General features: G+C 44.6%; 1 protein-coding gene across 1 annotated transcript in view; it reads right to left on the bottom strand.

Moving 5' to 3' along the window:
• LOC144611596 (serine/threonine-protein phosphatase 6 regulatory subunit 3-like) overlaps positions 1–12,749 on the bottom strand; it is a 116,740-nt gene that overhangs the window by 68,807 nt on the left and 35,184 nt on the right. Inside the window, exon 2 of the mRNA XM_078430792.1 lies at positions 11,634–11,866. Within this exon, the coding sequence (XP_078286918.1) occupies positions 11,634–11,860 (227 nt within the window). The 5' untranslated portion in view covers positions 11,861–11,866. The remainder of the gene's footprint in view (positions 1–11,633; positions 11,867–12,749) is intronic.

Here is a 12,749-nt window from a genome sequence, read left to right as displayed (position 1 = left end):
TTAAATAACGTTTTCATTGCACTGCTGTGACAGACACTCTCCGCATGTTGCAAACATTACTTGCAGAGTAGACTTTGAGTGCTTGTTGAGCACGAGAGCAAAGGTCAGAGCCAATAAAGATCAAATGTGGTGAGCGGCTTCTCCACACCGTGTCACGGGCTGCCTTAACCATACTGCACCCAATTGTAAAATGAAGAAAGCCTGTGAAAGTATGTATCCACCAGATTCCAACAAGATCCCCATAGGGTCATCGAGATATAGATTTATAAGAAAATAACTGCAGATGCTGGTACAAATCGAAGGTATTTATTCACAAAATGCTGGAGTAACTCAGCAGGTCGGGCAGCATCTCAGGAGAGAAGGAATGGGTGACGTTTCGGGTCGAGACCCTTCTTCACCCATTCGAATAAATACCTTCGAGACAGTGTGGAAACAGGCCCTTCGGCCCGACTCGCCCACACCGTGTGACCAGCTACCCTAGTCCCACTTGCCTGCACTTGGTCCATAATCCACCAAACCTGTCCTATCCATGTACCTGTCCAACTGTTTCTTAAACAAAGGGATAGTCCCAGCCTCAACTACCTCCTCTGGCAACTTGTTCCATGCACCCACCACCCTCTGTGTGAAAAGGTTACCCCTCGGATTTCTATTTAATCTTTTCCTCTTCATATCATATCATATCATATCATATATCTACAGCCGGAAACAGGCCTTTTCGGCCCTCCAAGTCCGTGCCGCCCAGTGATCCCCGTACATTAACACTATCCTACACCCACTAGGGACAATTTTTACATTTACCCAGCCAATTAACCTACATACCTGTACGTCTTTGGAGTGAGTCAGAGGGTGGTGAAGGTGTGGAATTCTCTGCCTCAGAAGGCAGTGGAGGCCAGTTCGTTGGATGCTTTCAAGAGAGAGCTGGATAGAGCTCTTAAGGATAGCGGAGTGAGGGGGTATGGGGAGAAGGCAGGAACGGGGTACTGATTGAGAGTGATCAGCCATGATCGCATTGAATGGCGGTGCTGGCTCGAAGGGCTGAATGGCCTACTCCTGCACCTATTGTCTATTGAACTTATGTCCTCTGGTCCTCGATTCCCCTACTCTAGGTAAAAGACTCTGTGCATTTACCCAATCTATTCCTCTCATGATTTTGTGCACCGCAATAAGATCTCCCCTCATCCTCCTACACTCCATGGAATAGAGACCCAGCCTACTCAACCTCTCCCGATAGCTCACACCCTCTAGTCCTGGTAAATCATCTCTGTACCATTTCCAGCTTGACACCATCTTTCCCGCCCTTTGGCCTTTACGAATTCTTACTGATGCCCTTCGGACTTAAGAACGCCCGCAGGCGTTTCAACGCCTCATGGACGGTGTATGCCGCGGCCTCAGTTTTGTTTTCGTATACCTGGACGACATCTTGGTGGCTAGCCGCTCGCGACGGGAACACTGCGTGCACCTTCGTCAGCTCTGCCAACGGCTCAGTGAGCACGGCTTGGCCATTAATGCCGACAAGTGCCGTTTTGGGGTCTCCACCATCGACTTCCTCGGCCACCGCGTGACCTCGCAGGACAAGGTCGACGCTGTGCGCCGCTTTCCCCGCCCGTCAACAGTGCGTGGTCTGCAAGTATTTGTTGGGATGGTGGCCTTTTACCACCGTTCCGCTCCATCCGCAGCCAGGATCATGCGTCCGCTGTTTCGCCTGTTGACGGGTAAGCGGAAGGGCCTTCAGTGGACTGACGAGGCGGTGGCGGCGTTTGACGGTGCAAAGGAGGCTCTGGCTCGCGCTATGATGCTTGACCATCCCCGTGAGGACGTCCTGACCGCCCTCACTGTGGACGCCTCAGAGTCAGCAGTTGGTGCAGCGTTGGAGCAGCTGGTGGACGGGTGCTGGCGGGCATTGGGCTTTTCCAGCCGTCATCTGACTAATGCTCAACGCAATTACAGTGCCTTCGATCGCCAGCTCCTCGCCCTGCACTTGGCTGTACGCCACCTCCGCTGCCTTTTGGAGGGTCGGTTGTTCACCGCGAATACGGACCAACCTCTCACCTTCGCTCTCGCCTAGGTTTCTGACCCATGGTCCGCCCAGCAGCAGCTGGCGTTTGTGTCTGAGTTTACCACTTCAATCCGCTACGTAGAGGGTATGGAGAACCGGGTTGCGGATGCACTGTCCCGCCCCACCGTCAGTGCCGTGCTCACAGTCCACACAGTCTTCCCCGACAATAAAAATACACAAAGTGCTGGAGTCACTCTGCGGGTCAGGCAGCATCTCAGAGAACAGGTCGGGTACAAAAGCAAAATGCCAGCTTCTGCAGTTCATTGCTGCTTCTTCTGCATTACCGTGCCGATCTGGTTCATCCAATCTATAATTAAAATCTTCCATGACAATTGCATTTCCCTTCAAACGTGCCCTTGATAGCTCACCATTTGTGCTTTGACGTATTGAGAAGTCACATTTTAGGTGCTTGTAGACCACTCCTAAGCATGCCTTTCTTCCCTCACAATTTCAACCCAAACCTATTTATCGCACACTACACTGCCTTTATATCACGACTCTGCACTGCTCCTTGCCTTCCTTGATTAACAATGTCACCCCGCCTCCTTTCCCTTTTGGTGTGATGTTGGGTTTTGCCATTGGAGATTACCAATAACCAACATTTGGGCATGAAAGGTCAAGCGCGTAGCAACGTAATTTCTATGTAACACTATTTAACTGAGATCCGGCTATGAACCGGTTAGTTGAGATCCCCGCTTGTGAGCATTATGCGGCTGATGCCCACTCTTCCTTTGCCTCATGCACACTGCTACTTGCCACGCTCGTCCCTTCTCTGTACCAGTTATTCCCCATCACCCCGGGTGTCTGCTCTACCTTAGCAATCTGCTCCACATGTTAAACTGAAGCCCGAATAGATACCTCACACTGACCAAGATCAAATAGCAACTCGTTGAAGCTGAGAAGTTTCCTGTCCAATAATTATCCAACTGAAAATAGATTTGTACATTTTATTATTGTCTGGAAATTTTGGAAAGTCTTCTTGACTTAGGGATGGCGCTTTGGCTCAGCGGTAGAGCTGTTGCCTTAGAGCGCCCCGGTAGAGCCTTTCAGCACCAGAGACCTGGGTTCAATCCTCACTACGGGTGCTGTCTGCACGAAGTAACTTTGTCGGCACCTTTGTAGCAGGTCTTTTGTGTACTTTGTAAGTAAAAACAAAGAATTTCACTGCGTCTAGCTAGGTACGAGTGACAATGAGGTATCATCATCAACAACCTCTCCCTGCAGCCCAGGCATCTGAATCCCAATCTGCTTGAAAATCCAACAACAGTCACCGGAAGAACCCGCTCACATTTCTATTTGGTGGGAAATAGTGAAGGAGGAAGGGCCGATACGCCACAAGAACTCTCAGCTCCATCATTTGATGCATGAATGTCAGACTAGTTCGCACGAACAAGCATGCAAATGGGACTTATAACAAATTCAGCTTTTTTTCAGCGTGGCTCCCTGCGGATTAGGAGCTGAATCCTTGGTGTACTGCTCAAATGCATAATCATCTGACCTAGATAGAAAATTGCCAACAAATGAAATATTACGATTGCTATCGTGTCAACTCCAGAAGCATCATTCTTTTCTGTTGTAACATTAATACACAAATTGAAATCTCCTGTGGGGGGAAATGACACGCGGTAAACAAAATTCAATGTAAATTGTCATTTCTTTCTCTGCAAATCTAAAATCCAATCTTTTGTTGCAGGATTTTTAACTAGCTTTTTGGGATCACAGTCTATAATCATGCCCATTTATAATTAAGTTTCGATCGTTCAAGTTATTTAGATGAACAGTTTTAATGCCTGGGATTTTATTATTTGTTGCTTCGTTGAGGATTATGCAATGCAATTTTACTCTTCTCAGCAAGGGGTGATCATAAAGAGGTGTACAAAATCATGAGAGGAATAGATCGGGCAGACGCAAAGAGTCTTTTGCCCAGAGTATGGGAAATCGAGAACCAGAGGACATAGGTTTAAGGTGAGGGGGGAAATATTTAATAGAAATCCGAGGGGTAACTTGTTCCATGCAAAGGGTAGTTGGTGCATGGAAGTGGTAGCTGAGGCAGGGACTATCCCAAAGTTTAAGAAACATTTAGACAGGTACATGGATAGACAGGTTTAGAGGAATACGAGCCAAATGCAAGCAGGTGGGACTAGCATAGATGGGACATGAACGGTGTGAGCAAGTTGGGCCAAAGGGCCTGTTTCCACACAGTATTACTCATAAGTGCAAATCTAAGGGCAACTTAATGCACATAATAAGACAGCCCATCAAAGTTCAGTACAATAGCAGGCACAAAAATCACAAAATGGTGGAGTAACTCAGCGGGTCAGGCAGCATCTCTGGGGAGAAGGAATGGGTGAGGTTTCGGGTCGAGACCCTTCTTCAGACTGATGTCAGTGGAGGGGGCTCCCTCGAGTACAATAAGTTCAGTACAATAATATTTCTCAACTTCCTACTTACAAACTAGGTTCACCAGAGAATGTCCACAAGGAACTAAAGGACCTCTGAGAGCAGACGGGGTAGACCGAGGAAGGAGATGCAGAGTGGTTGTGTTGGCCCACTGTGCAACGAAGAGCTTTGCATTTAAATGGCAATTTCAATTTGAGCTGTGAAGGTACGAAAATAGCACACTGGGACTGGTCCTCACAGAAATTCTCAGAGGTGGGGACAGAGATTGAATTGTTAGGACAAGAAAGACAGAAGAGGCTTATGTTTCAGGTCAGACCCTTCAATCCAAAACATTAGACCATAGGACGTAGGAACGGAATTAGGCCATTCGGCCCATCGGGAATGCTCCGCGCCATTCGATCATCGTTGATCTACTTTTCCCTCTCAACCCCATTTTCCTGCCTTCTCCCTTTAACGTTTGACATTTACTAATTGGGAACCTATCAATCTCCGTTAAAAATACCCAATGACATCAACCCCATTTCCCTTTGCACCAATGCTACATGACCTGCTGAGTTTTTCCAGCAACGTTCAGCTTTTGTTTCAGATTTCCAGTATCTGCAGTTAAAGGATTCTCAGCTGAGGCTGCAATGCCAAAACATTGAAACAACCCCTCTAGAGAAGCTCGGAGGGATGAGTACTTTTACTGTGCTATAATGGTGATGTAGCCAAGCCAAGAAATCTTCGCGCTGGCACCTCATATCCAAATTATAAAGCTATTTATAAAAGAATTATAAAACTGTCAATTCTAGATTTTAATTCCTCTCATCAAAAATACGAAAGATTTTTTTTTAACAGCAATAACACATCATTAGTGAGCAAAATCTAGCAACACAATATCCTCAATTAAAAACGCTCCGTTCAAGTTAATCAGATCAGATATCCCAAGCATTAAATCTCATTTTGCTCTTCAGATTATTGGAGATATGTCCTAAATTTGCTTTAACACCAGGAGATACTCTTTGGATAACTGGCAAACAACTTGTTGAGTTTCGTTTAATTTAGAGATACAGCATGGATACAGGCCCTTCGGCCCAGCGAGTCCGTGCCGACCAGCGATCACAAAGGTTTAGATTTATTATTATCATCAAGTATACCGAGGTACTGTGAAAAGTTTTGTTTTGCAAGCCTTCCAATCAAATATAATACTGTACATAAATACAATCAAACCAAACTCCAGTACAATAGGTTGAGCAAAGGAAAAGATACAGAGTGCAGAATATAGTTCCCAGCGTTGTAGCGCATCAGATCCAGAGACAAAGTCCAATGTCTGCAATGGGGTAGAAGTGAATCAGACACTACCCTGGCTTATGGAAGGATTGTTCCGTAGCCTGATATTAGAGGGGAAGAAGCTATTTCAGAGTATGGTGGTGCGCGCTTTCAAGTTTCTTTATCAAACTCCCAACGGGAGCGGGCAGAAGAAAGATGGCAAGCTCCAGATTATTATTTCAATCTCCAACCTGACTCATCAGTCTGAGGAAGGGTCTCGACCCGAAACGTCACCCATTCCTTCTCTCCTGAGATGCTGCCTGACCTGCTGAGTTACTCCAGCATTTTGTGCATAAATAACTTCGATTTGTACCATCATCTGCAGTTATTTTCTTACATTTCCAACCTGACTCTCTCTGTAAACAAGGTAGACACAAAATGCTGGAGTAACTCAGCGAGTCAGGCAACATCTCTGGAGAGACGAAATGGGTGACGTTTCGGGTCGAGACCCTTCTTCAGACTCTGTGCGGAATACTTTGTAAGTTTGTCAGCGCCTGTTATGTGGCGAATATTTGCATACCTTGCGTATGCAAGCAAAGAATTTCACTGTGAATGGTCACAATAAAGTATTAATTCATTCATCAAACAAAGTTAACCAAAAAACTGCCCCACATTTCTAACTTGCACCACATCCCACTCTCACCAAGCTCTTAGTTTAGAAACAGGGAATTTAATATTTTTATCCACATATCCTCACAAGCATTTGACTCACTCTCTTTATCATACAGCGCTTCATTCCCCAGAATCCCTTTGTTCCATCCATTCAGCCTTTGTTTACAAGTGCGTTACTGATTGCCCTGTCATTAACTGCTTAATCTTGATTCAATAGAACTATCTAACTAAATCCCCCCTCTCCAACTTAGAAACTACCTCTGAATAGCTTTAAGTCACCTGTCTTATCATCTACTCCATGTGCTAAGCGACACAATCACTCTCCCATGAAGCAGGTTGAATCCTGACGCAATGATTTTTACTTGCTCCTTCAGTTCTGGGGCAAAAAGGGGTTGGATAATAAATGACAGCATTGCCAGAAAAATCCCTGACCTGGTATTGTGTTTGTTATTTATATAAATAATTAACACAATGCCACACAAAGGCACAGACAGCCCTCTGGTGCACTTTGATTTTCAAAGCCTCAGCCGGCTTGGCTAAGTATAGGTTTGTTGTTTATAATATCCTGTTGCATATAAAAAGGCTTCTCTATTTGTCAACATGATCAGGAAGTAAAGATACTCAAAAAGTATTACAAATGGGTAGATTTTCTGTATTGGAAGTCCTAGTCATGAACAACTAGGACAAGGGTGTCAAAGAGATGGAACATTTTTTTCTCCTTTTAAAAGCTTAAGACATGGGAGCAGAATTAGACCATTCAGCCCATCAAGTCTACTCCGCCATTCAATCATGACCAATCAATTTTTCCCTCTCAACCCCATTCACTTGCCTTCTCCCCTTAACCTTTGACTCCCTTTCTAATCAAGAACCTAACAATCTGTGCCTTAAAAATGTCTTGGGCCCCACAGGGAGGTCTGTGGCAATGAATTCCACATTGTGATGTTTTAGTCGGCATCAAACAAGATGTGTAGGAAGGAACTGCAGATGCTGGTTTAAACCTAAGATAGGTACAAAATGCTGGAGTAACTCAGCGGGAGAGGCAGCATCTCTGGAGAGAAGGAATGGGTGACTTTTCGGGTCGAGACCTTTTTTCAGACTCAAAGGATCTCGAACAAACAAGATGTGCTACTCCCGATAGATATGTCTAAATGCTCAATGTGAACAGGTGACCTTGGCTATGGTAAACCCTAAAGTGAATTGGTGGTAACCTAAAGGCAGGGTGCCCATGTACTATACTATTGACTCAGGGCAAAAAGCACCCGAATTGTCAAATTCCTCCACTAGGGAATGGGAACAGTACACAATCTGGAGTATTTATTCACAAAATGCTGGAGTAACTCAGCGGGTCAGGCAGCATCTCTGGAGAGAAGGAATGGGTGACGTTTCGGGTCGAGACCCTTCTTCAGATTGTACACAATCTGGGACTACAAACATGGAGAGAAAATAAAAAATATGGAAAATTGCAGCATATAATAATTATTCAATACATGTACAAAATAGAACACAATGATTCAGATTAATCTATTTAATTGTGTTCAACCAGAGAATAAATAGCAAATCCAATATGCATCATTTTTGATTATTCAGATAGAAACCAAGGAAAACAAAGTCTTATTATAGCATATTTCAGCATTGAAATCAAAATAAGTCACTCTGATTGCTTCATTTCATAATTGAAGGATGACGTGCTGGGGGGATGAGGGGGTGAGCAGCATTGGAAAGTAAAGAGGCAGGGAGATAAACATATTATCAAAGCTGTTCAAAAACAAATCTACTGCCAGCCTACTATCGTCAACATAAGCCAGAAATATCATCAATTCAGTTACCATCTTAAGTTCAATTAGTTATTACAGACGTTTTATAATTAAGCAGCGCCTTGAACAGTGAGGAGATGGGAAATAGACCACATTCCAAATTAGATCCCGACCCGAAAAGTCACCTGTCCGGAAATGGTGAGGTCCGTGAGGGTGTTGATAATTAAGGTTTGGTGTTCGTCGGTGGGGTCATGGTCAGGGTCTCGGCGATCATTTCGCTCAACACCTTCGCTCAGTCCGCCTTAACCAACCTCATCTCTCGGTGGCTGAGCACTTCAACTCCCCCTCCCACTCCCAGTCTGACCTTTCTGTCATGGGCCTCCTCCAATGCCATAATGAGGCCCACCGGAAATTGGAGGAACAGCACCTCATATTTCGCTTGGGCAGCTTGCAGCCCAGCGGTATGAACATTGACTTCTCCAACTTTAGATAGCTCCTCTCTCCCTCTCTTCCCTTCCCCCTCTATCTTCCTGTCTCCACCTATATCTGGACTTTCAGAAGGCCTTCGACAACGATGTGTTATATCTGGACTTTCAGAAGGCCTTCGACAAGGTATTGAGGGTTCAGTGTTGAGGTGGATAGAAAATTGGTTGGCAGACAGGAAGCAAAGAGTAGGAATAAACGGGTCCTTTTCGGAATGGCAGGCAGTGACTAGTGGGGTACCGCAAGTCTCAGTGCTGGGACCCCAGTTATTTAGTGTATATTAATGATTTGGACGAGGGAATTGAATGCAACATCTCTAAGTTTGCGGATGACACGAAGCTGGGTGCCAGTGTTAGCTGCGAGGAGGATGCTAGGAGGCTGCAGAGTGACTTGGATAGATTAGGCGAGTGGGCAAATGCATGGCAGATGCAATATAATGTGGATAAATGTGAGGTTATCCACTTTGGCGGCAAGAACAGGAAAGCAGAGTATTACTTGAATGGTGACCGATTGGGAGAAGGGGAGATGCAACGTGACCTGGGTGTCATGGTGCACCAGTCATTGAAAGCAAGCATGCAGGTGCAGCAGGCAGTGAAGAAAGCGAATGGTATGTTGGCATTCATAGCAAGAGGATTCGAGTTTAGGAGCAGGGAGGTTCTGCTGCAGTTGTACAGGGCCTTGGTGAGACCGCACCTGGAGTATTGTGTGCAGTTTTGGTCTCCTAACCTGAGGAAAGACGTTCTTGCCTTAGAGGGAGTACAGAGAAGGTTCACCAGATTGATCCCTGGGATGGCGGGACTTACATATGAGGAAAGACTGGATAGACTGGGCTTGTACTCGCTGGAATTTAGAAGACTGAGGGGGGATCTTATAGAAACATATAAAATTCTTAAGGGGTTGGAGAGGCTAGATGCGGGAAGATTGTTCCCGATGTTGGGGGAGTCCAGAACCAGGGGTCACAGCTTAAGGATAAGGGGGAAGTCTTTTAGGACCGAGATGAGAAAACATTTCTTCACACGGAGAGTGGTGAGTCTGTGGAATTCTCTGCCACAGAAGGTAGTTGAGGCCAGTTCATTGGCTATATTTAAGAAGGAGTTAGATGTGGCCCTTTTTGCTAAAGGGATCAGGGGGTATGGAGAGAAGGCAGGTACAGGCTACTGAACTGGATGATCAGCCATGATCATATTGAATGGCGGTCCAGGCTCGAAGGGCCGAATGGCCTACTCCTGCACCTATTTTCTATGTTTCTATGTATATCCTTCCTTGTCCCGCCCCCCTGACATCAGTCTGAAGAAGGGTCTCGACCCGAAACGTCACCCATTCCTTCTCTCCTGAGATGCTGCCTGACCTGCTGAGTTACTCCAGCATTTTGTGAATAAATGCCTTCGATTTGTACCAGCATCTGCAGTTATTTTCCTACACATCCTGCAGGTGCTAGTATTTATCGACCATAGAACAGTGCAGGTACAGGCCCTTTAGCCCACAATGCATGTACCAAACATATATGCCACTAAATTAATCTCCTCTGCCTGCATGTGATCCGTACCCCTCCAAATCCACATGCCTACCCAAAAGCTTCTTAAATGCCTCTAATGTATCTGTCTCCTCCCAAAAACCCAAAGGAAATTCCAGCAAGCTCGGGGAAGATATAAACAATCTCAAGCAATCCACAAGTTCTAAGGGAGATGAAAAGGAAGTTGGTGTGGAGAAAATTGCTGGTCAAAAAGAAAAACATTCAAACACATGTAAGCAATACAAAGTACTGGAGCAGCTCAGCGAGTCAGGCTGCCTCTCTGGAGAACATGTACAGGTGATGTTTCATGCCAGGACCTTTCTTCACCCGAGCCAAAACGTCACCAATCCACGCTCACCAGAGGTGTAATCTCTGCCTCAGAAGGCAGTGGAGGCCAATTCTCTGGATGCTTTTAAGAGTGTTAAATAGAGCTCTTAAAGATAGCAGAGTCAAGGGATATGGGGAGAAGGCAGGAATGGGGTACTGATTGTGGATGATCAGCCATGATCACAGTGAATGGTAGTGTTTGCGTGAAGGGCCAAATGGCCTCCTCCTGCACCTATTGTTTATTGACCTGACCCGCTGAGTTACTAGAGCACTTTGTGCCTTTTTTTGGTAGTGAGCATCTGCAGTTCCTTGTATCTAAATGCAAGTGCTAATTTGAAGTTAGGCATAAAGGGCAAAGAAGATGCAGCCAGATAACTTCAAGAAGCCGAAACGGAAATTAAAGAGTTTACAGATAAAAACGTTTATAAAGATTCATTTTTGCAGATAGCCACAATTCCATAATCTTCCCCGTCGTCCCAGTTCAAGTGGCAAATAAATCTTGCAAACTGGGAAGAAAAATAATTACGCTCTTCATCTTATTGCTCAGGATTGCCTCCAGTGTATCTGACAGACTACGGAAGCTCAAGATATGATCTACGCTCTGTGGTATCAACAAAGCATACTTAAAACAGTGGTGAAAGCACCGGCTGGGAGATGAAAATATCTCATTCAAGTGCCATATTCAGTGTTTATCAGCACATCTCTGAAGTGCACTCGTGAACACTGCAGCAGAAGCGATTGAGATCAGTGATGACACAATTGTACAGTTACAAATTACAGACCAATCATTGAAAAATAGTCGCCGAACGTGTTGATGTGTACTTCACTTTGAAACGTCTCAGGACAGGTAAGAAAGATTAAATAAAGGCAAGAAGGAACTGCCAGTGCTGGTTTATGCCAAAGATAGATAAAAAAGTGGTGTATTAACTCAGCAGGTCAGGCAGCATATCTGGAGAAAAGGAATAGGTTACGTTTCGGGTCAGAACCCTTCTTCAAACTTAAAGGAATGCTACTTGCAGCATCTCTGGGGAAAAAGGAATCGGTGACGTTTCGGGTCCAAACCTTTCTTCAAACTCAAATAAAGGAATACCTCTTATAAACCAATGTTAAATATTGCAAGATCACTGGAGAAATGTTGTACAAAACATCTGAAGTATAACCATGTATAACAAACCCTTACTTGTATCGAACTTTCTCATCCATATCTTCTGATGGTTCCACTGTGATGCAGGTGACAAGTGCCTCCATGTTTTGCAGCCGTGTTAAAAACTCCACCAGTTTGCGGTTATTGGCCTTGCACTCCTGAAGGATGTCCTCCTCTTCCATGAGCTCGAAGAGCGTGACATCCTCACGTTCTAGAAGCGTGTCAATGTGCGATGTTGTGTGAAGGTCAAACTTCCAAAACATGATGTGCTGCAGAACACCAAGAAAAAAAAAAGCACTGTTATAACTGGCCACATAACACAATGTGTGCGTGCGCCTATATATATATAAATACACACACACACACATATACATACACACATACATATAGAGAATAATGTGCATTTGCATCTACTGAAGATGACAGATTATTTCATCATTACCTCAAAAGGAGAGTATGAACTCACCCTAACAGAGATGTTTGGGGCAAGGTACTCAAATTGGTATCAGTGGAAGTACCCTGATGTAGGAGGCAAGATCTTTGGATGAGCTATGGGGAACCAAAATTAAGTTAACTTAATGGAGACAGAAATAATAATTTATCATTTACTGAGATGAAAATAATATTACATCATTTAAAAAGAGGTTCATGAATGAAGACGGGAGTGAGAAAGACCAGTACAAGAATTATGAGTTTGTCCAAATGGGTAGATACCGTCAGCAAGCCGAATGCAACAACCCAAGGCCAACAATTAACATAGATCAATATTCACATCTCGAAGATGGACACAAAATGCTGGAGTAACTCAGCAGTCAGGCAGCATCTCTGGAAAGAAGGAATGGGTGATGTTTCAGATCAAGACCCAAAACGTCACCCATTCCTTCTCTCCAGAGATGCTGCCAGAACCGCTGAGTTACTCCAGCTTTTTGTGTCTATCTTCAAGATGTAAATATTGATCTATGTTAATTGTTACTCCAGCTTTTTGTGTCTAACTTTGGTTTAAACCAGCATCTGCAGTTCCTTCCTACACAATATTCACATCTCAATCATGCCGAATATATAAAATGCTGTTAACATTCAGCGTGTAGCCATATAACATATGAATATTTATCATTGTTTTATACCTGAAAAATCAGACCACCTTGGTCGAGA

The sequence above is a fragment of the Rhinoraja longicauda genome, chromosome 40, assembly GCF_053455715.1.
Source record: "Rhinoraja longicauda isolate Sanriku21f chromosome 40, sRhiLon1.1, whole genome shotgun sequence".
Lineage (NCBI taxonomy): Eukaryota > Metazoa > Chordata > Chondrichthyes > Rajiformes > Arhynchobatidae > Rhinoraja > Rhinoraja longicauda.
The sequence above is the reverse complement of the archived record's forward strand: the minus strand, read 5'-3'. Positions and strand labels throughout refer to the sequence as shown.